The following is a 26656-nucleotide window of genomic DNA, read 5'->3' as shown; positions in this document are numbered from 1 at the left end:
TTTCTGGAGGTGGATGGTAGTGATGGTTGCACAATGTGACTGTACTTAGTGCTACTGACTGTACAGTTAAAAATGGTTAAAATGTTAAATTTTATGTAATGGTTAAAATGGTAATTTTACGACAATGAAAAAAGGGGAAAAAGTCAAATACCCCAGGAATCCATCTTTGATCTTCCCAAGCAGGTCAGGAACCCAACCCACATTTCACCTCATGATCACCAGCAATTTATAGTAACAACTTTTCATTAAGATCATTAAATTTCACATTTTAAATTATGGGTGAAAAATATCTCCAGAATGCTGTTTTAATTTGCCATTTTATTGCTCAAGTCAAATATTTTTTTTCCAAGTTTACAAATTGGCTCTATTTCCTCTTCTGAAAATGCTGATTGGTTTTTTTTCATGAAGATAAAGTAACAGGGTCTTAGGAGCCCAGCCCCAGATGAAATGAAGGGTGGGAGGAACTCAGAAGTTCAGACCTGAAAAATCCAAGTCCTGGAGGACTAGCAGCTTTGAGGCAGGGAGCACAGCCCTTCTATTAGAGGACAGGGGCTAATGCCAGGCCTGGGGGAACACTGGCAAGAGCAAGAAAACCCAGAGTGCAGAATGGGTGGGAGCTGGTAGCTATCCAGAGTGACATTTACCAAGTTTACCCAGACATCTACCCTGGTCTTGGGGGAGGGAGTATCACCCTCATGTCACAGATGAGGGAAGAATAAAGTGTGAAATAATCTAGAGACTCATTCACACACTGTGCTAAGTCACTTCAGTTGTGTCCAACTCTTTGCGTCCCTATGGACTGTAGCCCACCAGGCTCCTCTGTCCATGGAATTCTCCAAGCAAGAATATCAGAGTGACTTGCCATGCCCCCCCTCCAGGGGATCTTCCCGACCTAGAGATCGAACATGCAACTCCTCCAACTCCTGCATTGCAGGCGGATTCTTTACCTCTGAGCCACCAGGGAAGCCCCATTCATACAGTATCAGGGATTAAAAGCAGCACAGGAAACCCTGTCTTTCCACTGGGGCCCCACTGCAGGGCAGAGAGGAGGCAGAGAAATCCCAAGTGGGGAGGCCTGATGAATAACGGCTAAGGAAGATCTGCAGAAGAGAACAGGAAAAGCAAACAGAGGAGTGTGGAGGAGCTGCGACAGCTACCCGAGTGAGGGCAGCTTTGGTGCGGACTGGAAGGGCCAGGCCTGACTCGGTGAGCTCACACAGGATGGAGGAGTGCTCGCGGAGGAAGGGCCTGGCTTGGGGTTCAGCAGACTGGGTCCCAGTCCTGCTTGGGCACACCCAGTTCTGTGACCTGGGCAAGTACTTTTCTCATCTGAGCTTCACTTTTTCTCATCTGCTGAGCAGAGAGAGTCAAACCACACCTTTTGCCAGGTACTGGGCGTTACACGCCCCGCATTTGGCACCACATCAGTGTATCAGGCACACCTGGTTGTGCAATGCACGCGTCTAAAAGCGGCTGAGCAGCAAAAGCGGAAACACCCACAGGGCGCTCCTGAGTCGCTCTGACCCACCCACCGGCGGGCGGCGCCGGGGATAGGAGGTGGCTGCGCCCCAGGCTTCTGCTCGCTGACCCTCGCCTCCCGCGCCGGGCTCGCTGCAGGGGCGCCCCTCTCCACTGCAGCCTTGGGGGCCAGGCCCGGGGAGCCGCCGGGCAGCCATGGCGGAGTCCGAGGCCGCAGCCGAGGACCTGGACGCCTTCATCGACGACCTGGACTACCTCCCGGGCCACTTCCACCTGGAGATGCAGCTGAACTTCGAGCCGCGCTCGCCGGCCTCGCTCCGCGCCCGGGACCTGAAGCTGCAGCGGGAGGGACTGCGGCAGGAGCTGGAGCTGGCAGCCGCTCCGCAGCGCCCGGCCGTGCGCCACCTCCTGGGAGCCTTCGCCTTCTACCTGGAGGAGCTGGACGAGGCCCGCGAGCGCTTCCTCGAGGTGGCCAGCGAGGATCCGGGTAACCTCAACGCCTGGGCCAATCTGGCCCACGTGTACGGGCGGCTGGGGCAGGAGGAAGAGGAGGAAGCGTGCGCCGGGCAGCTGGCCAGCCTCATGGGCCTGGCGGGGGACCGCGGGGCAGCCGCCGACCCCCAGCTCCGCGCGGCGCGCTGCCTGGCGGAGCAGGGCTACGCACACGGCTTCGACGTGGGCTGCGCCAGCCCGGAGGAGCGAGCTCGCGTGCTGGAGGCTGGCATCGCGCTCTACGACAAGGCTCTGGGCTACGCGCAGCAGGTGGGTGACGTCTCCAGGTTGGGAGGGCTGGCTGGGGTCGCGGCCCCTAACGTCCCCAGGGACGCCCATGGCCCGCACACTCTCCCCTGGCCCCGGCCTTTTGACTTCCGGAATGCCATTCCAGTGTGCCTCTCCCCGCTTGAGTCCCAGACTGGGCTTGTAGCTTTTCTCTGCTGGACTCGGGAGTGGACCCACATTACAGCTGATTAGCCTGCCTAGGTTTCTTTGCTGGCAGTACCGCAAACTCAGCACACCGACTCACCCCTGTCATCTTGTTCCTCCAAGGACCTATCCCGGCATCTGTGTGCACCCACCTCGCTATAAGGCACAGCTCTGCATCCCGCCAGAAACTGGCAGCATTCTTGACTCCTTTCTCCTCCTCACCCACCATCCCCATCCACTCAGACCCCAGATTCCGTGCATTCCACCTCCCCATATCTCCCTGGCCTATCCACTCCTCTAATGCCTCCCTCTGCCAGCCCAGCCTCCATCATTCCCTGTCTGTACCAACATGGTCGCCATCATCCTGCCTGGGTTTCTGCCCTCTGACTTGACCCTTCTGCCTCCACCCTGCTGCCAGTGTTCATGTTGCTCAATCTTTCTAGTCACATCCCTCAGCTGCTTACAACCCCTAGTGACTCCCCACTGCCAGCAGATAAGTCCCAGGCTCTCTGGTGTGCACTGGAGACCCTCTGTGATCTTCCTCTCTGCCTTCCCTCTTCCATGTTCCCCCTTCCAGCCAAGCTTTTGCCCTTGCTTCCTGTGGGCCAGGTCTCCTTACAGCCCACCTTGGCACGTCTTCAGCCTCTTTCTGAGGTGCCCTTTGCTCCACCCTTGCCTGGAAGGTTCCCCTTGCTCTCAGCCATCCCCTCCACTGACTTCACCAGGCTGGGTTAGGACATCCTTGGGGCTCCTACAATGTTGCTCACACTGTCCATTTACAAGTCTGTCTCCCCAGCTCAACCTTGAGGATTTGAGAGTAGGGATGTCTGTCTGTAAACTCAATACCTGGCATGGTACCTGGATACATCAGTGCTCTCTTGAGTGAATGTCTGTGTGGCGTAGGCCTGGCACTAAATAGACAAATACTGGGTATATGAGTTACCCATTGTTGTATAATAAACATCCTTTGAAATTTAGCAGCTTGAAAACAATAAGCACTGATAGTCTTAGAGTGTGTGTGCTCAAGAACCTAGGCATGGTTCAGCTAGGTGCCTCTAGGCTGTGGTCTCATCTGAAGGCTTGCTCAGCCTGGGGGAGCTGAGGGGATCTCCTTCCAAGTTCACACACTTGGCTGTTGGCAGAATTCAATTCCTCACTGGCTGTTGGTCAGAGACTCCCACAGGTCCTTGCCTCATGGATATCCCATCATTTTTCTCTTCATTAGAAGCAAGTCATTAGGTCCAGCCCCCATGCAAAGAGAGGGCGTTACACAGGGACATGAATACTAGGTGATGAGGATCACTGGGGGCCATCCCAAAGGCTGCTTGCATTAGATGGCTGACCCTGATATAGAGGGCTTTATCCTTCTGTTACAGAAGAGGAAACCACAGTTCAGAGAGGTACTGTGACTTTTTCTTGAAGGCATAGCACAGGCAGGATTGAGTTGGTAATGACTTTTTTAAATCATGGTTTAGGTTTGTGATAGTTAAATGACAACAAGCTTTTACACATGAGTAGGATGGCTGCATTCACAAAGCCTCTGCACACCCCCTTGGAACATTTTCCACCAAAGCTTAAGAGGAAATGTGGAGTTAAGACCTCAGGGAGTGCTATGTGGGAGGCACCGGCTTGACTTAAGGGGAGTAGCGCAGGGTGGAGGTAAAGACAGTAGACCCTGAGTCAGACAATCCAGGTCCCAATCCCAGTCCTTCATGCTCTCACCTCTAATTGGTCCTTAGCATCACTGAGCTTCCCATTCTAGGAAGTGGGGATAACAATGGTACTTGTATCCTAGGATTCCTCATCTGTAAAATGGGGACATAATCATTTGGTAGATGTCATAACTAAGAGCTGATGTTTGGAAAGCGCCTGGAATAGAGCTTGCACAGGGATAGCAGGATCGCAGACAACCCCAGATCTCCTGTTTTAAAGCCTGAGTCTGAAGCCCTGAATGTCAGCTGCTCTCCAGAGAAGACTTGGCCAGCTTGGTATATGTTGACTGTGGTCACGGTCTCAGAGTGGGGCCTTAAGAGCCCTGGACTGGGGGCCAGGAGGCCTGGGTTCTCATCTCAGCTGTAGCCACCCACCTTGGGGCCTTCTCCTGTCTGGAGTGCAGTTTCCCCACTGCGAAAGGGGAGTGGGAATGGGGCACTGGATGGTCTCCAAGGTTCCTTCCTGCTCTCAGGAGGGGGCTCACTGGAGGAAGGCTTCCTGGAGGAGGTGGGGAGGGAGGCAGACGTTTAGGGCATTGGAATGGAATAAAGGCTGACTCCTCCCTCCCTGCTGCTGGTCTGCCCTACCATGGTGTGGAAACACCCTCCTCTTTAGGGACCACCAGAGAGAGTGGCAATCGGGGCCCTGCCCAATGCTTCAGGGAGGGAACTAATGTCTTCAGTTGGGAGGTGGCCGCCAGGCCCTGTGCCATATCCTTGTGCCTGGCCCAGTGGCAGCTCCCCAGGTCTGCACAGAGTGGCTGTGGTCAGCCCCCATCAATCCCAGGAGACAGTTGGAGCCCTCCCTCCCTCTCATCATCTGAGGATCAGGAGAGATCACGCTTATAAATGGGCTTTCCAGGTGGCGCTAGTGGTAAAGAACCAACCTTCCAATGCAGGAGACATAAGAGACACCGGTTCCATCCCTGGGTCAGGAAGATCCCCTGGAGGAGGGCATGGTAACCCACTCCAATATTCTTGCCTGGAGAATCCCACGGACAGAGGAGTCTGGTGGGCTACAGTCCAAAGGGTTGCAAAGAGTCGGACACGAGTGAAGCAACTTAACATGCACGCATGCCTGTGTTTATAAACTACCTACACAGAGCAGATGCTCAAGCAATAGCCACAAGCAGGAAGACAATGATGATTCTGTATAGTCAGAGCGGAAGGCTTGAGCTAAAGCACCCAGCTATTATTATTTTGCTGTGTGACTTTGGACAAGTCACTTTTCATCTCGTGGCCTCATATCTGCTTTATAAGCATTAAACAATAGTTTACTGTGATTATCCAATCAAATCATGGAGTAAAAGTGCCCATAAACTGGTGAATTATGGGCAAGTCTGAGAGGCATATGCTCCGCCTCTTAACATTTATTGAGCACCTACTGTGTGCCAGGCCCTATCTTTAAGAACTCCTGCCTTTCAGAAACTCATGAACAAAGGGAGAAGCAAACATTTGTTCCTTCATCAACTAGTCCTCTTAGAGTCCTGTCTCTGGGGGAGTGGCACAAATGGATGAGTCAGATGTGCCTATGACTGGCTGAGCTCACAGGTATTTATTGCATAGCCTGAGAGACAATCGTCTCTCAGCTCTGTACACCAGTTCAGTTCAGTTCAGTTGCTCAGTCGTGTCCGACTCTTTGCGACCCCATGGACTGCAGCATGCCAGGCCTCCCTGTCCATTGCCAACTCCCGGAGTTTACTCAAACTCATCCCCATTGAGTCAGTGATGCCATCCACCCATCTCATCCTCTGTTGTCCCCTTCTCCCCCTGCCTTTAATCTTTCCCAGCTTCAGGGTCTTTTCAAATGAGTCAATTCTTTGCATCAGGTGGCCAAAATATTGGAGTTTCAGCTTCAGCATCAGTCCTTCCAATGAGTATTCAGGACTGATTTCCTTTAGGATGGACTGGTTGGGTCTCCTTGCAGTCCAAGGGACTCTCAAGAGTCTTCTCCAACACCACAGTTCAAAAGCATCAGTTCTTCAGCACTCAGCTTTCTTTATAGTCCAACTCTTGCGTCCATCCATGACTACTGGAAAAACCATAGCTTTGACTAGATGGACCTTTGTTGACAAAGTAATATCTCTGCTTTTTAGTATGCTGTCTAGGTTGGTCATAACTTTTCTTCCCAGAAGCAAACGTCTTTTAATTTCATGGCTGCAGTCACCATCTGCAGTGATTTTGGAGCCCAAGAAAATAAAGTCTATCACTGTTTCCATTGTTTCCCCATCTATTTGCCATGAAGTGGTGGGACCAGATGCCATGGTCTTAGTTTTCTGAATGTTGAGTTTTAAGCCAACTTTTTCACTCTCCTCTTTCGCTTTCATCTCTAGTTCTTCTTGGCTTTCTGCCATAAGGGTGATGTTATCTGCATATCTGAGGTTATTGATATTTCTCCTGGCAATCTTGACTCCAGTTTGTGCTTCCTCCAGCCCAGCATTTCTCATGATGTACTCTGCATAAAAGTTAAATAAGCAGGGTGACAATAATATACAGCCTTGATGTACTCCTCTCCCTGTTTGGAACCAGTCTGTTGGTCCATGTCCAGTTCTAACTGTTACTTCCTGACCTGCATACAGGTTTCTCAAGAAGCAGGTCAGGTGATCTGGTATTCTCATCTCTGTACACCAGAGACCATAGTTTCTGGACCAAAAACAGGACACCGCCCCTTCCCGCAGAGGCTGAGAAGGGAAGTCCACTTTGGGGACATCAAGACCCGTGTTGGAATTAATGGGGACCTGGCAAGTTGAGGTCCTGGGCATAGAGTGACAATAACTGAGCTTCAGAGAAGGTGCACTTCCTTTCAGTACAGGTGACTGGGGGAGGCTTCAGGAAGAAGCAGGAGTGTCCTGGCAGGAATGGGGTGAGGGCACTCCTGGCAGGGGCGTGGTATGTGCAAAGGTCCTTTGGTGACAGCTGAACTGGGGCAGGGGGTGAAGCCTGGAAAGAGGGTGGCCAGAAGCTTCCCAGGGAGAGGACACAGTGGCCCTGCTGATATGGACTCTGAAGTCTGATTCCTGCCCTCCTCAGCTGCATTTCCTGTCCCCTCCCGCCCCGCCCCTTGGCTGCCGTGCTTGTGGGAGGTTAGTTGAACCCAGAGATTGAACCCAGAGCCCCTGCAGAAAAAGCACCAAGTCCTAACCAGTGGACTGCCAGGGAATCCCTACTCTTACTTCCCAGGGACTCTAAACTACTCATATTTCTCCAAACATGCTGTGCTATTTCACATCTCCCACCGCAGGAACTGTTCCCTTTGCCTAGAAAGCAAGCTCCATTCATCAAAACCCAGCTCAAATTTCACCTGCATGTTGAAGCCTTCCTTCATACAACGCACACTTTCACACAGTAATTAATATTCATGAATATTCTGCTTAAATATTCAGCATATTCAGCATGCAGAAGTAGAATATTCTTCTCCGGGTGCCTTGCGGATTTTATCTTAGTCCTCACAAGATCCCTCTGATTCCATTCTACACGCGTGGGAACTGAGGCAGAGCAAGGCTAAGTAACCTGCCCAAGACTACAGAGCTAGTAAGTGTCCATTGGGTTCATGCCACTCTACCTGATTCCAAAGCCTTTGCTCTTTCTGGAGAGGTTGAAGAAGTGGGGTGCAATAAGGATAGTGCAGATGGCCAGTGAGGTGGGGAGGGGAGCCCCCCACAAGCGCTGCCTCCTGGAAACCTAGGGTTGCCATGTGTGCAGGTGGGGGGTAGGCAGGATGAGGGCAGAGGTGAAGTCAGCGCTGGGCTGGCGAAGAAGTGGGACAGTAGAGCAGCCGCTGAGGAACCCATCATGGAGAGGGTTGCCACCCACAGGAGCCGTGACTGGCGGTCCAACCTGCCGGGTACAGTGACTCTAAGAGATTCCTCATCCTGAGGGGGCTGGGACTATCCCAGACAGGGAGGAGCCCCCCAGACCTCAAAGAGTAAAGGTCAGCCAAAGAACCAATGACAGCTGCTCATCTGCTAACTAAAATTACAAGAGAAAACGTTATAAAAGTTAGTAATTCAGCCCAATATTCAAAAACAAGCAGTATATCTGTGTGTGAGTGGGTGTCTGTGACTTTCCTCTCAGCCCTTCTTTCCCTCTCTTTCCTCGTCTTCAAGTTACAAAAATATGATGAGGCAGATTGTTTTATCCATCATTCCTCCCCCGTCAGCCCTCCACACACAGTCCTAGATGGATTCTTGGTGGAGTCTTGAGGCTGAAAGGTATTAAGAGCAAACCCTTTGGAGTTACAGATACAGTTTAAATTCTTCCTCCTTTACCAGGTGGTTGTGGGCAAGTCACTTCAGTTCTCTGAGCCTCAGTTTCCTTATCTGCAAGCTGGGATTCTAACGTCATCTCATAAGGTTGCTGTGAGGAGTAAGAGAGAGACTACGCAGGGCTCCAGGTGGGGTGCAGATCATGGTGGGGCCCAGCCCCTCGCCTGTCCACTCCACCCCGGGCCCCCATGGCCCTGGGCTTTGCTCCACAGGAGAACTGTTCTCAGGCTCTGACTCATCAGCAAGCAGTTTCTCTCTTGCCCCCAAGAGGGTGAGCCTTCTGTCTCTATCTGCGTCTGGCACAGGGTTGGACCTAAGAGGAATTTTTGACTGTTGCTAAATTTAATTTGGTTTTTTAGTCTTAAAATTCCTATTATTTTTCTAAAATAAGGTAAAAAACTTATTTTTCTCTGAAAGCAAAATCTCTGTCCCAAGCGACTCAGTTGTGTGAGTTCCTCCCCCTTTTCCTAGAATATTGGTGGCTTCATACACTCGCCCACGTGCACATACACAGCAGACCCTTCACCCTGCTTCGGAGCAGGGCTGGCTCTGGGTGGCACTGGGAGCCAGCGCGGAGCTGAGTTTTACACTCGCTAGCACGTTTCATTTTAGCACATCAAACCTCATGGACACACTGCCGTTGGGTGCTGTGATTCTCTGTCACACAGAGGACAGAACAGGCTCAAGGTGACACAGGCCATCCAGATTTCACCTGGCCAGCTGGGGCAGGCAGGACGGAGCCGGTGCTGGGAGGCCCAACAGCCAGCCTCACAAACAAAGGTGTGGGCATTCCACACTGTTGCCGCACCCAGCAGGTTGGGACCTAGCAGGAAGGGCTGAGAGGTCACTGCTGGTCAGCATCCAGGGTCCCTGGCATGCACACACCCACACACCCATACACACACCCACCCCTCTGCCACCATCAGGGAGGTGCTCACACACACACACACACACATCCCTCTGCCACCATCAGGGAGGCACGCACACACACACACACACACACACACCCCTCTGCCACCATCAGGGAGGTGCACACACACACACACACCCCTCTGCCACCATCACGGAGGTGCACACACACACACACACCCCTCTGCCACCATCAGGGAGGCGCACACACACACACACACACCCCTCTGCCACCATCAGGGAGGTGCACACACACACACACACACCCCTCTGCCACCATCACGGAGGTGCACACACACACACACACCCCTCTGCCACCATCAGGGAGGCGCGCACACACACACACACACACACCCCTCTGCCACCGTCAGGAAGGTGCGTGCACACACACACACACACACCCCTCTGCCACCATCAGGGAGGTGCACGCGCACACACACACACACACACACACACACACACACACACACACACCCGACTCTGCCACCATCAGGGAGGCCAGGACCAGGGAACTCCTCAAGGAGCTGCCCTCTCGATAGATTTCTGCTCCCCACAGCCCTGTCTCCCCCAGCCTCCCTTCCCACTCTGCCAGTCATCCCCCCACAGCAATGCAGGTGCCCGAGAGCCTGGCAACTGGGCCCACTGTGCACACAGAGGCACTGCTGCGACCCCGCAGTCAGAGTGTTGGTGTGGGGGTCTGCAAGCTGCAGGACGCCCTGAGTGGCCCGGGCCAGCTGCGCAACCTCTCAGAGTGTCCATGTCTCCCTCTGTGAAATGGAGACAGTCGTACCAGCCTGGAGGGGGGTGCGGGAAGAGGCAACGGGGTCACAGAGGGAAGGCCAGCCCCAGCAAGCCTGGGTGGATGTGGCTTGCTCATCCTCAACCCCTGATGGGGCAGCCAAGACTCCTTCTAAGTGAGCACCCACCTTCCTCTCTGTCTCCTCAGACTTCCTCCTGCCCCTGAGCTCACCCTCAACTCTGCCCAGAGCCAGCCTTGGGAAAAGAACAATGAAATTGGGAGAAGACCCCACTGGGAGCCAGGGGTCAGGATTTGGGTTCCTGGCTTAGCCCTGCCTGAGTGGCTGTGCGAGGTAGGAAAGTCCTCCTCCGTCACTGGACTGAAGTGGTGGCCTGGCTGATTTTGGGGACAGGAAGGGCTTTGAGAGCAAAAGGTGGGGGAAGCAACAAGCCTCCTGGCAGAAGAAAACACATAAACACACAGAGGGGGAGGAAACCACAGCTTGGGGAGCGTCAGGAATGGTGCTTTGAGGACTTCAGAGTTGATCTCCAACTTTTGAGGTCATAGGCAGGGTTTCTCCTCCCACGGTGCTTGCAAACACACATGCACAGGCACACGCGCACGTGCATACACACACACACGTATACATACATTCATGGCTCCACAAATCTGAGTGATTTGACTTGGTTCCACTAGAAAAGGAGCTGGATGACTCACACTAGACAATGAGCTAGAGACTGTGCACTCCTGTGCTTTTCACAGATTATCTCACTTGAGCCTCCTAGAAATGCTGGGGAATCAGAACTGTTATTAACCCCATTCTACAGATGAGCAAACCGAGGCTCCAGGATGTGTAGCGACTTGCTCAAGGGCACACAGTCATAAGTGGCTGGCTGGAAATGGACTCAGGTCTCTCCGACATGAAGCCCTGGCTGAGGGACAGTTTTCCCGAGGCTCTGGTCCCAGCCTTCTGATGGCCTCGGTGCCGTAACAGCACTTTCTGACTTTGCTGCTGGCTTCATTCCCTCTATTTCTGGCAATCTGGAGAACTGGTTCTCCCCTCTTCATTGATACAGGACCCCAGAGCCAAAGCTGCCTTTAGCATCTTCTGACCCAATTGCCTTCTTTACAGGAGGAAAGACAGAGTGTGTTAAGGGCGCACACAGCCCAGACCCATGGGAGGAGCTGAGAAAATGCAGGCATCACTGTTATTATCACAGAGGGCAGGAGACTTCGTCAGATCCACCCAGTGTCAGAGTTGGGTTTGGATCCGGGACTAGACAGAGCCCCTTTTCTACAGAGCCCCTTCTGCCCAGTCATGCTGGACCACTCTCACCCACACACTTGTGAGAGGCAAGACCAGTGGGTCATCCCCGCTTGTAGATGTGGAAACTGAGGCCCAGGCTGGGCCAGTGGGCTTTCCAGGAACCCTGGGGGAGGTAGAGGCAGTGGGGGGTGACTCCCATCCCATCCCTCTGTTTACCCCCACTGAGGCAGGAGCTGGGTGAGTAGGAACCTCACCTGCCCTGCCTTTCTGGAGCAGGCCCCCATGGGAGCCAGGTGGGGTGGGGTGGGGCTCCACGTGCAGAGCCCAGAGGCTTGCTCTGTGTCATCACTGAGGACATTCCAGTTGAGCAGGAAGAGCTTATTTCTGAGGCCTTCCACCTGGTGAATTTTATTTCTGCATTATCAGCCTCCACAGGGTCGGTGTGATGAGGTGGAAAGAACAGGGGCGCTGGAGGGAGGCAGATCTGAACTTGAATCCTGGTCCTTTCCCCCTGGCCTGTGGGGCTGGCTGGGCAGCTCTTCTCTTGGTCTCTCTCCTCACCAGTAAAAGGAGGAGGATGTGTCCCACCTTCTCAGTCTGCTGTGCAGGCTCAGGGCCACAGTGCACAGAAGTGCCAGTGGACAGTTGACGGTCGAGAAATATTCATTCTCCTTCCTCCTCCTCATTGCCCCTCCCCTGAAAGAGAATTAGTCAGCTCTCAGGAACTGACTCTGAAACACAGATTACAAAGTCCTCAGGGGCAAAGTTTGAACTGCAAGGCAGACATTTTCCTTCAGAATCAATGGGGTCACAAAGAACTGAGCACACGCGCGCACACACAGAGCCTGTGCAGACACATGTAGGTTAATAAGCCACTGGTATATCAAGAGAGCTTCTGCTGAAATCCCCTAAAATAGCTAAAGTAAAAGTCGCTCAGTAGTGTCCGACTCTGCAACCCCATGGATTATACAGTCCATGGAATTCTCCAGGCCAGAATACTGAAGTGGGTAGCCTTTCCCTTCTCCAGGGGATTTTCCCAACCCAGGGATCGAACCCAGGGTTGGGAAAATCCTGCATTGCAGGCGGATTCTTTACCAGCTGAGCCCAACATTTCCTTCGTTGAGGGTCACCTTTTGAAGTAAATGAACTAGCCATCTGAGACCCATCCTTATATCTGCCAAGTTAGCACACACCTGCTCTGTAGGGGCTCATCCTAACCCTGATATTCACTATAGGTTCTGCCAGATCACCCACCTTTGTCGATTACCCACTCAGCTGTGGCAGCGTGGATCTTCAGGCTTCCCTGCAGATCACAAGTGCTGATCCTTTGCTCTGTTAAAAAGAGATGCACTGGCCTGCCATTTTCACTCGGCTCTCCACAGTGCGAGAGGCCCGTGTAGTGTTTCCATCAAGTTCCCAGGGGATGCTGATGCTACTGTCACGAGACTCCACTTTGAGAACCACTCATCTGGGGTAGTTAGGTGCGGGGACTCTGGGGCTAAGCTGCTGGGTTCCCAGCTCTGCTACCGTCTAGCAGGGCCACTTAAGGCCACAGGTGCCTCTTCTGTAAAATCGGGATAATTGTAGTCCTTACCTTCTTGATAACCCATGTAAATTATGTGCCTCATTTATAGTAAGCACTTATAGTAAGTGCTCAATAAAATGCACTTTTATTCATATAGCAAAACCCCCAGCATTTCCAGGTTTCAGTCCAGGCTGTCACACTAGTCGTGTGTCTTTGAGGACATCATCTCACCTCAGTGTTCCCACCCAACGGGGTGATGATGACCCACTTAACATTCCACACAGGGCTTTCTGAGGATCACGTGGCTTCTGCAATAAGTGCACTTTGTAAATGGTAAGCACCGCACAGAGTTGCAGCAAGGTGTTGGGGGTAACAACATGAATTTGAAGAGGGAGACTTGGCATGAAATATCAGAAGAATCCCCTCTGTGAGCCCATCTCTAAAGTGAGGGAAATATTGGTGAGGGCCTCAGAGGAGCTGGGGTGTCCTGAGAACCCTTGCCTGTGCCTCACTCTCACCCTCAGTTAGTACCAGGATCTACCCAGCTACTGAAGGGCAGCGCTGGAGCCTGGGCCCTGCTGCATCCCCTCCCACAGATCTGCGACGGAGCAGCCACCAAACTTGAGCCCGTCCAGCTTGAAGCCTGGGCAGACTCTCCCACTGGCCAGCACCCTCTCGTAGACCCTGGAGCCCCCAGCTCATGGGGTCCTGATGAGGATGAACAACAGAAAGGGTGGGGTGTCCTGCCGCAGCTCACCCTGGGCGGCCCTCAGTCAACATTCTTCTCCTGGCAGAGGTCCTGTCAGCCCCCTCCCAGGGGGCTGCCTCCAAATATATTGCCTCTGGGAGCCATCAACTCTGGAAGTGAATTCCTTGCAGCCATCAGAGGTTTCACAGCAACTTCATTCTCCAGGAGAGAGGAAGAACACCCCCTTCCTTCTTCAGGAGGGGAGGGGGCAGTCAGAGGCCTGTTTAATTTAATTTAACGCACCATGGCTTGCCAGGTTGCCCCTGGTAACAGCTTCAGCTGCTGCTTCAGTTACAACCAGAAGGATTTTTAAAGAGACAGCTTATTTTAGGACCAGAATTGCACAGCAGAGTGAATGGTCTCTCTCTCTACTAGGGATGGAGGGTTGGAACCCAAGCATAGGGAGGGCTCAAGCCAGGCCTGTTTATAACATTAACTCCACTTCAGATTTGCAACGCTATAAGCCCTCCTGCAAATGGTACCTTGAGTGGGATCTGAGGAGGGGCTCCATTTGAAATTTATCAGAGATGTCACTCAGCTAGCTACTTCTCTGAAAATCACAGTTTTAGTCTTCAAGTAGAAGGGAAGAGGGAAATGGCAACCCACTCCAGTGTTCTTGCCTGGAGAGTCCCAGGGACGGGGGAGCCTAGTGGGCTGCCGTCTGAAGCGACTTAGCAGCAGCAGCAGAAGGGAAGAGTTAACATTCAGTAGTTGCCCCGGCAATTCAGGCACTCTGCCACTAGATGGTAGTATTGCTTACTTAGTGCCAACAATAACCCGGCTTAACTTATTCAAGACTATCAGAATAATGGTGAAACCACTGGGTTTCAAGTCTTGATAGTAACCAGTGTGTCACCCTGAGCAAGCTGCTTCACCTTTGTGGTCTCAGTGGTCTCAGGGATATAAGGGGATTGATTAAAACAGCCGAGTGCTGTTGACAAGCGTTGGGGCTAGAACTATGAAGGCATGAGTTTATGTCCCAACTCTGTCATGTACTGTGTGATTTGGACACATCACTTAATTTCTTGTATCTTGAATACCAAACAAGAGGGTGGCTATGACCCAGGCAGAGCCTGAGAATAGCACATTGCTCTTCAACCTTGGGAACCTGTGGACCCTACGGGGCATCTGAAGCCCTAGGAGCACAGTGGTGGTGGTGGAGGGCTGTTAGAAAGTGGGGTAAGGCAGGATGACTCTGTGTGCCAGAGCCTGAGACCTCGACGCCCCAACTAGAACTGAAACAGGGCAAAGCAGCCTCCCAGACACTCCTAACCCTGCACGTCTCTAACCCAAACCAGGAGAAAGGGTCAGATATTGATGGATATTTGTGGAAGACTGGGCCCTGCCTCCCAGTGCCCTTTTGCAGATAAGGATATAGCCTCTAAGGGGTAACGCATCTACCCAGGGCCACCCTCCTCTTGTGGCCAGGCCTGTTAGCCACCGAGCCTCTGCTCTGGGCACTGCAGCCCTCTCCTTGTCTAGTACAACGGCTGTCTCTATGGTCATGTTTCCTTGTCAAGAGCCTGAAAAGGGGAGCAGGTTCTGTGTCTCCCCACCATGACTCGGCCTAGCCAACCTCAAAGTGGGCATGAAACCAGAGGTCATGGGATCATACCCACAGGCAGCCAGGGAGCCTGAAGCACACATGCTTTGGTCTTTCATGTGGACAGGTGCTGACCTTGTGTCAAGGTCCTTGGCCAGCTTGGCTTATGAACCTGAGTCCCCTTCCCATGTCCCAGGTCCTATGTAGGCACAGCACATTAAAGTTATCTGGCAGCCCATCCCAGCTTTTTGCTTTGGTCAGTGTTCTCCACTGAGCTCTCATGGATGCCCCTTAATCCTTAGACCTGCCACTCTCCCTTCCAGACAGCGCTATTCCCAGCCAAAGCCCCCATACACATATTCCCACCTAAGTAACAGGGTAACTTTCCAAGGTGATGTGGGTGTAAAAACACATGGGATCCTCGTACTCCCCAGCTCAAACCATCGCTATGGCTCCCCATTGCCTTGCAGATGACTTCCAGGTTCTGAGCCTGGCATTCAGGGACCCCTCCTGATGTGCTCCTGCTGGCTCCTCCCTTCACCCCTTAAAAATGGGGTGCTGGTCACTCCAGGCTGCATGCAGCCCCTGACACACCTGCTCACTCATCTCTGAGCTTTTGCACAAATGTGCCCTCCATCTGGTGTCCTCTCTCGCTGTATCCACCTTGGTGGTTCCTGCTTGTCCCTAAGAACCCTGCTCCAGCACGCCCTCCTCTGGAAGCCTTGGGGGTCCCCCTGGATCACGTGGGAAACCTCCTCCCACAGCCCCTGTATGCCTTCTGCTCATTGTGTCTTAGTCTGGCTTTCCCACCAGACCTGGCTTGGCCCTGGGCTCACACGTCTCTTCTAGGGGCAGTCACACCGCTCACTGGGATCTACTCACAGGACCCCCTTCCTCTGTTCCTCTGAACGGGCCAGCCCAGAGCAGCCACACCCTAACTTGCCAGCATTAGCTACCCCCTGCCTCCATTCTTACTCACCGTGCTCCATGCTCCTCAACTGCCCACACGTGTCCAGGCTGAGCCTCCATCTGGAACGCCCTTGTGCCCCACCCCACCCTCTGAAATACCACTCCAATTCAAGACCCACCTTACAGCCCACCCTGCGTGTGTGTGTGTGTGTGTGTGTGTGTGTGTGTGTGTGTTAGTCACTCAGTCGTGTTTGACTCTTTGCGACCCCATGGACTGTAGCTGGTCAGGTTCCTCTGTCCATGGAATTCTCCAGGCAAGAACACCAGAGTGGGTTGCCATTCACTTCTCCCAGTCTCCCAGGGACTGAACCTGGGTCTCCTGCATTGCAGGCAGATTCTTTACCGTCTGAGCCCTCTGTGAGATCTTCTGAGTCTTCTGACTGGAAATGGCCTCCCCCTCCTGCTCCATTTGTCTACATCCACCTCTTGGTCTTGATCAAACTCTGTTTCATATTATAGCTATTCGTAAGCCAGTGTGATGAGAGGAGCAAGGGCTTTGGAGACTAACAAATGGGGTTCAAATCCCAGCTCTGACACCTGCATGCTGTGTGACCTTGGGCGAGTCATTCTACTTCTCTGAACCTCTGTCTGTGCCTCGGTGAAGTGGGAGTGGCGCCTGCCTTAGGGTTGTGAGATTGAGATGATGCGTGTCAGATCCCGCACATGGCAGGTACCCCTTCAAGCCCTATTATTTATGCCTGTGTCTGTCTTCCCAGGCAGGTTGTGAGTCCATCCAGGGTGTGGGCCCCATTCAGTGCCACAGCCCATAAGCACCCAACACAGGGCCTCACACCACAGATGCCCAGAAATGCTGGCTTGACTGAACACTTGGTTCTGACTGAACACTTGGTTCTAACTACTGAGGGTGGGGGGTGGAGGCATAATGGGACCCTAAGCTGAGAAGGCCGCGGTGGGTGGGGGGTGGTGAGTGCAGAATGGAGCCTGGAAATCAACCACAGGAGATTAATGTGGAGGCAGGGGCCAGAGCCTGAGGCAGAGCTGCTGATATGCACTGGGGGTTTTATTGGTTTTCATTAAAATTCCTTCCAGAGGCAGGAGCAGCTACTCCCATAAATAATGGCATAAATATTTTATCTGGTGCCCAAGTCAGTCTAAATGCACAGCAAAGTTAGCAAGAATAACAATGGGAAACAAGTTTGGGGGGGGCGGGGAGGGAGTGTTTCCTGGGCTTCAGCTGAACTCACTCACATGCCTAAAGGGGCTTCTCAGAAAGGTGGAAGGTGAGAGATGGGGCCAAAGGGGAGATGCAGGTAGATGGCGGGGAAGAGAGAAGGTGACCAGTGGAGTATGGGCCTTGTGGTGGGGGGATCAGGAGCCTAGGAGAGGGGAGGGGAGGAAATGGATCCCGTCCCTGCTCTGTGATGGACCCCTTGCTTGGGGCATTCACTCAGATCATCTTGTCAAATCCTCTGTGGTCAGAGAAGTGAAGTGACTTGCCCAGGGTCACCCGGCCAGCCAGTGGCAGAACCAGGCAGGATTATGATCAAGAGTGTACTTGCTGCTTCTTGGGGTTCAGGGGAAGCATGGGACTCTATGAACAATGTCCCCAGTGCCTCAATAGCAGCAGCACAAGCCATTCTCTGCTTCCCTAGATCCCGATGGAGGAGAAAAGGGGCTGGTACTTCACCATGGCAACGCTCTTCATCAGGTCAGGCTGGGGGTGGGGATGGGATGGTGTGGAGGGACAGGGTAGGGTGGGGAGGTGGGGCCTGGAACCCAGGGGGGAAATGGCTGAGCCCATCGCCATGGCAAGGGCGCTCCAAGTTCCCCTCCCTGCCACTAGCCTGGGGAGGACTCGAGGCAACCCGGGGACCACTGGGAGGGTTCTGATCAGCCACATCCCCTTCTTGGGCACAGGTTAGATGGCATATTCCTGGAGCTGGGCAGCGAGGAGCAGAAGAGGCTGCCGGCCTTCAACCGCACGCTGGCCCTGCTGCAGCAAGTCCTCAAGTCCTCGGACCCCCAGCCCCGAGGTCGGGCTCGTGCGGGCGGCAGGCGGGGAGTGGGAAGGGGTTGGGCTCTCCCTGCACACATCAGCAGCCCTGCCAGCCTTGTCACTGTCCCCACCTCTCGTTCTGTTTTTCTCTCCCTCAGCCTGTCCCCTCCACTCCCTGTTCCCCTCAAGGAGCTCACACCCGTCACCCAGCGGATGCGTGCTGGCACATCACTCCAAGGGCATGTGTCCAGGCCTGTCTGTAACCCAGAGTGTGAGAGACAGAACTCTCCCCATTTCAGCCTCTTATCCCCGTTTTGTGGTGGGGAAATGAAGGCCCTTCTGGAGACGGGAGGGGTCGCTGTCACACAGGGACCAGAGCTACAGAGCTGGGGGAGAGCTGGGGTCAGACAGCAGAAGGCGCCTTCCGTGAGGGCCCCTAAGGGATGTAGAAAACACAAGAGAGGCACTGGAATCGTTCCCCCTTCACTCGCAAGTCCCCTCTGCCCTCCTTTGTTTCTCTTTCTCCCTCGGTGGCCCCGTGATTTCTGCCCCTGCCCCCCACCTTGTCCTCCCAGGGCTGACACCTGGGTGGTGCTGGCCCCTGCCTGCTCTCCCCTTCCCCACCTGCGACTCCCTGAGACACCTCTCCCCTGGCCCCCAGCTCTGGCCTGGTGCTACTTGGGGATGCTGCTGGAGAGGAAGGACACCTTCTCCACCACGCCCATGGGTGTCCATGACTGCGGGTTTTCGGGAACTGACTCCCTGGACTGCTTTGGCAAGGTATGTGCCCCTGGTTACAATCATCCTCCAAACCTGGACAAAGCCTGACACCCCAGCCTCCTCTCCCTGGAACCCACTGCTTCTCTGGGTTTCTCCCCACTTCCACGCCCTACTCAGGAAGTGCCCTTACTCCAAACCTTTCTCTCCATCCCAAACGAAAAAGCAAAGTGAGTCAGACCCTCCCAATGCCTGGTCTGACCTACCGCATTTCCCAGGCCTGTCTTCTAAGCTAGTTGCAATTTTCCAATGCTTTGGCCTCCTGGTGCAAAGAACTGACTCATTGGAAAAGACCCTGATGCTGGGAAAGATTGAAGGCAGGAGGAGAAGGGGATGACAGAGGATGAGATGGTTGGATGGCATCACTGACTGAAGGACATGAGTTTGAGCAAGCTCCAGGAATTGGTGATGGACAGGGAAGCCTGGCATGCTGCAGTCCATGGGGTCGCAAAGAGTCAGACATGACTGAGCGACTGAACTGAACTGAACCCTCAGGCTTTTCCCCTTTGCAGCCCCATGGCACAGTGGAAAGAAAATGAGTGTGGCACGGTGTGGATGCCAGCTCTGCTCACAGGCCCTGTGACCCTAAAACAAGTCACTTCCATCCCTGAACCTCCTTATATGTTGATTATGTGATCTGTCCACCTTCTAGGATATTGAGAGACTCAAAGAAGGTAGTGGATGAAACTGTCTACTGCAAACTTTAAAGTGTTGTTCAAGCCTTATTCTTGACACCTTGTTTCGGTGGCAATTTTCACACTGAGCTCAGTTTTTTAAGATTTTCCTGGAGGACAGGGACCCTGTGATTCTCATCCCCTGTACAGTCAGCATGATGCCCTGGGGCAGGTCACAGTGTTGACTGATGGGTGATGAGTAGTTTCTTGGTGAGAGATCTCAGAACAGAGTGGAGCATAAACTCTAGTTCACATGTGCTCCAAGAGTTGTATCTGATTTAACACACTGCCTTTGACCCTCCTTGGGAACCTACTTTGTGCTGAGCACAGAGGTGGAGAGATGGGGCCCCTCCCTGCAGGAGCTCACTCTCTCAGGGGCAGCAACAAACACAAGGCAGGAGCTGTCAGTAACTAGACTGGGAGTGGGGTGATGCTGAGGCCCAGGTAGAAACACTGTGCGAGTGTGAGGGAGGCAGAGGCTGATTCTGGCCCCTCTTCCCACCTGTCCTGGAAAAATGAGGGAGCACACCTTGATAAGTCTGAGAAAGAGGGGTTGACCTGGGGTCTGGAGGGATTCACCGGACATGTCCATGAAAACGGCAGAGAGCATGGCAGTGAGTTAGGCTCTTGGGAGTTGAGTGTCAATGAGTTGCACCCCAAAGTGTTGGGCCCCATGATATGGTTGCATTTGGAGCTGGAAGGTGGATATGGGGGATGAAAATTTGGGGATGATATGACCCTACTGAGAGATGACCTTCCAGTTCTAGCAAACAGCCAGACAGATGGTTTGCTCTAACCCTTGTCCCTTACCCAGGCCATCGAGATTGCCAAGGACCAACTTCCCATCCTTAATCGCCTAGCCAAAATCTTCCACTTCCTCGGAAAGCAGGACATGGCCATTGGCACCTGCAACATGGCCCTGGACGTCCTACGAGATCCAGAGCTCAACTGGCAGGCGTACTGCACAAGGGCCAAGGTGAGTCAGCCTGCAGCTCTGCCTCCTTCTGCCGTTGAGGGTCAGAGAACAAGGGCCAAGACTCTGTGGCCAGAGCCCAGAGGTCAGGGAGCCTTCGTGGTAGAAGGGAGCTTAAGTGTCATCAAGGCTCACAGTTCGTGTTCTCTACGATTATCAAGTTAAAGAATGAAGGAGCTTACCACCCACTGCTCATCCTTTCTACAATGACCTGGCCAGCTACCTGCCAGCCTCCTCTCTGATTAGCACCTCAGGCAGTCAGACTGACCTGGGTGGAATTCTGGCCTCTCGATTTATCACTGTGGCACCTGGGACAAGTGAGCCACTTACCCCTCCAAACCTACATCCCCAAATCTGGAAGATACAGATCATAACATCTATGTTAACAGATTGTCAGAAGAGTAAGTGAGGTCACATCTGAAGCAGGTGCCAGGAGTATGGGAGGTGCTTATAGAAGGCAGAGGGTGTACTGGAGGAAATCTAATGTCGGGAAGAAGAGCTCTGGCTCTCAAATCCCACATCCTCACTTACACTCTTGCCTAAATTCCGAGCCCCACTTTCTTCATCTATAAACAGGCTGAAGATAATTGTACCTGCCTCACAGTGTTGTTATGAGGCTTAAATTAGATTCTGTGTGTAAAACTCAGTACTGAGCACATAGGAAGAGTTCATAAGTGGTTGATTACTATTATTAGGTATTTTTTTAACTGGCTCACTGTCTCTTAAGGCAGTCGACTATGGTCATTCAGCTCCGCAGCTTACTAATTTAACCAAGAGCTGCCTGCCTCTGGCTTCCCCACACTAGTCTCAGATCTGCCCTTAGGAGTCCCCACTGAATGCACTGCTTGGGGGCAGAGATCTGGACCTCTGAGTTTACTTTGCTCCAGGCTAAACAGCCTTCTCTATTACCTTTCATGGGACATGAGAGTGAATCTGCTCCCTGGGTCTTGGTCCTGATGACATAATCATGTTGCCAGCAGTTATTAGTTAGGGTCTCTACCTAGAAGGCTCTTCTCCCAAATGTCCAGGTGGCTTCCTCCCTCACTTCATGGAGGGCTTGAAGAGGCAGCTGCTAGTAGCCATCTTCCTGAAAATGTCAGCCTCTCACCAACACATTGTGTCCTCCTGTGTTGGTTTATTTTTTCTTCTTAGCATTTATCATTCCCTAACATACTATTTTCTGATTTATGTTTATTTCTCTCCCCCCACCCGCCAGCTAAAATGCATGCTCCATGAGGGCAGGGAATTTTGTCATTTTGCTCTCTACTATATATTCTAGAACAGTACCTGGCACATAGCAGGCTCCTGACAATCTGTTGAATGAATGAATAAACTGAGCACCCCCCAGGTGCTAGGTCCCGGCTAGAACATGTTCTCTCCATTGTCACAGTAACTCTCCAAGGAAGATCTTAGTGTACTGATTTTTCAGATGTGGAAAATGAGGCTCACAGAGGTCATGCAAATAAAGAGGAGGAAGGGCTGGAATTCAGCCAAGTTCAACTGGCACCAAAGCCAAAGATTCCCACCCCCACCTTATGAAGCTATCTTAGAACCAGAGCCTACTGATGGCTATAAAGTATTAATACCTTCAATGACAACAACCCCTTTTTCTTACTTCCTCTTTCTCCGCCTCTTCCCTAACTCTCCTGAACCTCTAGATTTTCTAAATGCTCCAAACAGATGTGGGGGAAAAAGGAGGAAGTGGTGATGAAAGCAAGGGTCCGGAATCATTTGTAATTTGATGCTTGCAAGCTGGGGCCACCTGCCATTCTTCCCACACTACTTGCTTACACAGACCCTCACAAAATTGGTGCTGCCATCCCATCTCAGATTACTCCCTCCCCTAGTCAGCTGTATCCCATCACCTGTTTAGTTTTTCATTGTACTCGTCACCACTTGAAGTGGTACCGTCTACTTGTTTATGATCATCATCCCTACTAGAATGTTAAGTTCTGCCAGGGCAGGGACCTCATCTGTCTTATCACGACTGCTCTCCAGTACCTAGCACGGGGTCTGGTATATGGTGGGCACTCAGGACATATTTGTTGAATGAATGAGTGAGAGAATGAATGAATGGCTCTTCATCCAACCCCCTTCATTGCACAGAGAGGGGAACTAGCGCCCAGAAAGAGGCTGGTCCAAGCTGGCACAGGACCAGGACCTAGCACTTCTGAGTCCCAGTCTCAGGGGCTTTCAACTGCACCACAGAAACTCCCTGAGTTGCTGTTGAGGAAGAAAACAGAGGCTTTGTTGACTACAGTAAGGAAGGCAGGGGTCCTGGCTTGGAGCATGTTCCCTCAGCTGACTCTCTGTGGGCAGATCCACATCAGAGCCTACCTGCACGACCTGGAGCGAGGCAAGCTGGGGCTTGGGGGCATGCCTGACAGGAACCACCTGGCCTGCGCCAAGGCTGACCTCGAGGAAGTGGTCAAGGTGTGCCCAGGCCTCAAGACCTACCTGGACATCGGCCAGGTAAGGCAGCCTCTTGGCTTGAGTAGTCAATGGCTTACTAAACAAAAACTGTTAACTCTGTCAGGCCAGGGCACTGAGGACACAGAGAGGCATGTGGGGGCATCCTTGTGCCCATAACAGTACTTGCCTCCTACAGCTACAGGGAGGGTTATAGGCGGTGATGCACAGACAGCGTTCAGAACAGGGCCCAGTTCTTTCTAAGCACTCAGAAAGCGTGGGCCATTATTCTGTATCCTTCTGTGCCCAGGGAATAATCACCGAGAGGTTACACTATCTTTTGTGAGAGAAAACTGCAGCCTGAGAGGGTCCGGCTCAAGGTTATATGGCCAAGATTGGTGGGGCTGGAGCTGGAATCAGAGAGAGCACTGTCTCCTTCTCCAGGAGAGGGAGACCAAACTTTGCGATGAATAACTGTTGAAGGAGGGGAGGGTGGGAATGAATGCATGGAATTTTAAAAACAGAATGGAATGAAGGGGGAGCAACAAGAGAGCCGGGGAGGAAGGCTCACGCCGCGGCCCCCACCCCAGGTCTACTACTACATGGGCGTGGACGCCGTGCAGGAGCTGCTGGCGGTGGACGAGGCGGCGCTGAACCAGGCGCTGGTCTTCCTGGCCAAGGCCGGCGAATCAGAGCTGGGCGCCACGCTGCCGGAGCTGCAGCTGCTGCGCGGCAAGTGCCTGCGCATCAAGGGCGAGGAGGCCAACGCGGCGGCTTGCTTCAAGCGCGCCGTGGAGCTGGACGACGCGGGCTGCAGCCACGCCGAGGGCTTCGGCTGCCTGCTCGAGGCGTTGCTGGCGCAGTGGAGCCAGGCGCAGCTCAGCGATGGCGAGGTGGGCCGCGAGGTGGACGTGTGGCTGCGTCGCGCCCAGGACAAGTACCCGGCGGCGCGCCTGCGCCAGGAGCTGCAGCGCGTGTGGCGCGCGCACACGGACGAGGTGCTGGGGCTGGCCCGAGCCTTGGTGGCCCAGGGACGGCCGGCGCTGGTGCGGCTGCTCTTCGAAACCATGGAGCGCAAGGGCGAGGGCGCGAGCTCCCTGCGGGACCGCCGCGCGTTCTCCGTCTGAGGGTCCCTGAGGCTCCCCGCCCCTCCGCACCACTCGGAGATGGTTGGACCTGGTCCAGGCGCTGGAAACCGGCTCGCTGTGCCATAGGCTGGTGGGTAAGTGGAGCCCATCAGACTGTCTTCCGGGAGTTGGAATGGGGACCTTGAGACACAAGGACAGTTGGACGTGTCCACGGAGGCAAAAGAGCCTGATCCAGGAGAGCAAGGGAGGCTGGGGGCAGACGCGAGGGGCCAGTGGGGAACTGCCAATGGGAAGGCCCAAATTGTGCGAATATGCAGAAAAGTAACATGGCGTCTCCCAAGAGATACAGAAGATAATTGCCTCCTTTTTGGCAGGTGCTCTAGTACCCAGGAGCCTGTTACTGGATTCCCGCGAGCCACGCTCTATCCTTATAAGGCCCCCTCTACTGGAGTAGGTCTCAGGTCTGGCAGTGGGAGAAGCCGTGGCTAGAGCAGAGGGCACAGCTGCCAGAGCGCAGATAAGGGCAAGGCGGCAGTCTACACCTGGCTGCTCAGCGCTCTTTCCTGCCCTCTAACAGTCTTCCAGCAGGTCTCATTCTTGGCCAACTTGGTCTGAAAGACCCTCAAACTCCCTGAAATGAGGCCCATTGGTAGAATCTTCCCTTGATTTCTTTACTCTTAAGGGAACTTAAGGGCCCCAACCAAGGAAGTGCCGCCTGTGCCCAATCTCAAACCTTCTACCAGACACTGAAGGAAATCTTGGAATTTTACACTCTTGAAATCGAAGTTATAGAATCATAGATGTAGAATTTTATTGTCAAAGACTTCGGCTTTGATTGTTAGCAAATCTGGAAACCACCAAGCTAGATTCTTATGGTCCTCCTAACAAGAGGAGCTGCTGCTGCTGCTGCTGCTGCTGCTGCTGCTGGTGCTGCTAAGTCGCTTCAGTCGTGTCCGACTCTATGCGACCCCATAGACGGCAGCCCACCAGGCTCTCCCGTCCCTGGGATTCTCCAGGCAAGAACACTGGAATTGGTTGCCATTTCCTTCTCCAATGCATAAAAGTGAAAAGTGAAAGTGAAGTCACTCAGTCAAGTCCAACTCTTTGTGACCCCATGGACTGCAGCCTACCAGGCTCCTCTGCCCATGGGATTCTCCGGGCAAGAGTACTGGAGTGGGTTGCCATTGCTAATTTAACTTAAAACTCTAAAAAACCAAGTTCTTTCCAGACTGCAAGAATGTTGGTTGTATGTAATCGCAATGGCAAGACACCTCCCCCTGTCCTCACCACCACCGGTCCATAATGGTTTGTGATTTATTTTGCATTTCCTTCCCCCACTTAAAAAAAAAAAAAAGTTTTACTCACTGCTTTACTCATTTTCCTGACACTTAGACAGTACCAGGGATAGGCCAGCACCCCTGCCTTACTTCTCATGTCCCCAGTGATAGGTGGAGAAGACTGAGACGTGCGGTCCCTAGAGATCTCTCATTCTGGGAAGACAGAGCCCTGGAAGGGAAGTGGCTTGCTCAGAGTCACACTCCCTAGCCTCCCCATCCTGTCCCTCCAACTCACTTACAGCATTTTTCAGGTTTGGAAAACTACTAATAAACTGATAACACGAAAGCATTAAGTGTTTATGTGTCACCTGTCACCAGGGCCCTCTGATATCCATTGGTATAATGCTGTCATTCCAGGTGCCTGTGAAATCTGGAAAGTAAGGCCACCCAAGGCCTCCGAGTTCCATCCCAGGGCTCATGAAGACTTCCTTCCCCTCCTTTCTTCCTCTCCACTGCAGCAGAGTCTGGGAGGTGACTGGACAGCAGGCAGCACACACACTGTCCCTTCTCCCGCACCCCTTCTCTATTCATGACTGTGACCTGTGACCTTCCCTAGGACAGATGGTGGTGGTTTAGTCGCTCAGTCGTGTCTGATTCTTGCAGCCCCATGGATTGTAGTCCACCAGGCTCCTCTGTCCATGGGATTTTCCAGGCAAGAATACTGGAAAGGATTGCCGTTTCCTTCTCCAGGAGATCTTCCCAACCCAGGGATTGAATCTGGGCCTCCTGCATTGCAGGCCTATTCTTTACCAACAGAGCCACGAAGGAAGACAGGAACCCATCTGTTTCTTCTCCTACTTCCCAGACAAACAAACTGAATTCAAAGTGGTTTGCTGGTAAAGCTGGGAAGCTGGTGAGGTTTGTTGCTCCCCTAGGCCTCCCAGTTTGTTTTCTTCCTTGCTTTTCCTGTCCCCAAGGTTATGCATTTCTCCCTCCATTGCCTCTTCCTCCTGCCAAAACTTTTCAATAAACTTTCTTTCTGATATCTCATTCACATTAATCATATAAATGACTAAAAAATACCTACTAGAGCTTTTGTCAGGAGTATCTGCATACTAGCCAAAGCCGAAAAGAGAAACGAAACCCCACTTCCAGGACTGCCTCCTATGTGCAAGGCACTTCATACATGTAAACTCATTCCATTCTCTCACCAGTCCTGAAGAGTAAGCATTGCAATTATCATTTTACAGATGAGAACACAGACACTGAACAAGGTTGCAGATAAGCATGGAAAGAGCCAGGCTTTGAACCAGACTTACCCCATTGTATGCTGCCTCCTTGGACACAGCCCTTCCTGGGAGGTGTGTCATGAGTGGTCTAGAGTTGGGCCTGGGATGACCAACGCAACCTGTCCCTACCCT

General features: G+C 52.9%; 2 protein-coding genes across 2 annotated transcripts in view; one reads left to right on the top strand and one right to left on the bottom strand.

The window, feature by feature from the left end:
* Positions 1-1676, bottom strand: part of LEXM (lymphocyte expansion molecule) — a 38794-nt gene extending 37118 nt beyond the window's left edge. Inside the window, exon 1 of the mRNA XM_018046501.1 lies at positions 1533-1676. Within this exon, the coding sequence (XP_017901990.1) occupies positions 1533-1676 (144 nt within the window). The remainder of the gene's footprint in view (positions 1-1532) is intronic.
* Positions 1557-25584, top strand: TTC22 (tetratricopeptide repeat domain 22). Its single transcript, XM_018044566.1, has 7 exons — positions 1557-2241; positions 17694-17749; positions 17959-18074; positions 18699-18817; positions 20303-20464; positions 22781-22933; positions 23461-25584. The coding sequence occupies exons 1-7, from the start codon at positions 1675-1677 to the stop codon at positions 23995-23997; spliced, it is 1710 nt and encodes a 569-aa protein (XP_017900055.1). The 5' UTR covers positions 1557-1674; the 3' UTR covers positions 23998-25584.

This window comes from Capra hircus, chromosome 3, assembly GCF_001704415.2.
Source record: "Capra hircus breed San Clemente chromosome 3, ASM170441v1, whole genome shotgun sequence".
Taxonomy (NCBI): Eukaryota; Metazoa; Chordata; class Mammalia; order Artiodactyla; family Bovidae; genus Capra; species Capra hircus.
Note: the sequence above shows the minus strand (reverse complement) of the source record. Positions and strands in the feature narration are given on the sequence as shown.

What these genes read in the sequence shown, in the direction of transcription:
- TTC22 (XM_018044566.1), top strand. Translation starts at nt 1,675, where the DNA reads ATGGCGGAGTCCGAGGCCGCAGCCGAGGACCTGGACGCCTTCATCGAC. An exon ending in ATGGCAACGCTCTTCATCAG is followed by an intron (nt 17,750 to 17,958) that starts GTCAGGCTGGGG and finishes TCTTGGGCACAG; the next exon opens with GTTAGATGGCATATTCCTGG. An exon ending in CCCTGGACTGCTTTGGCAAG is followed by an intron (nt 18,818 to 20,302) that starts GTATGTGCCCCT and finishes TCCCTTACCCAG; the next exon opens with GCCATCGAGATTGCCAAGGA.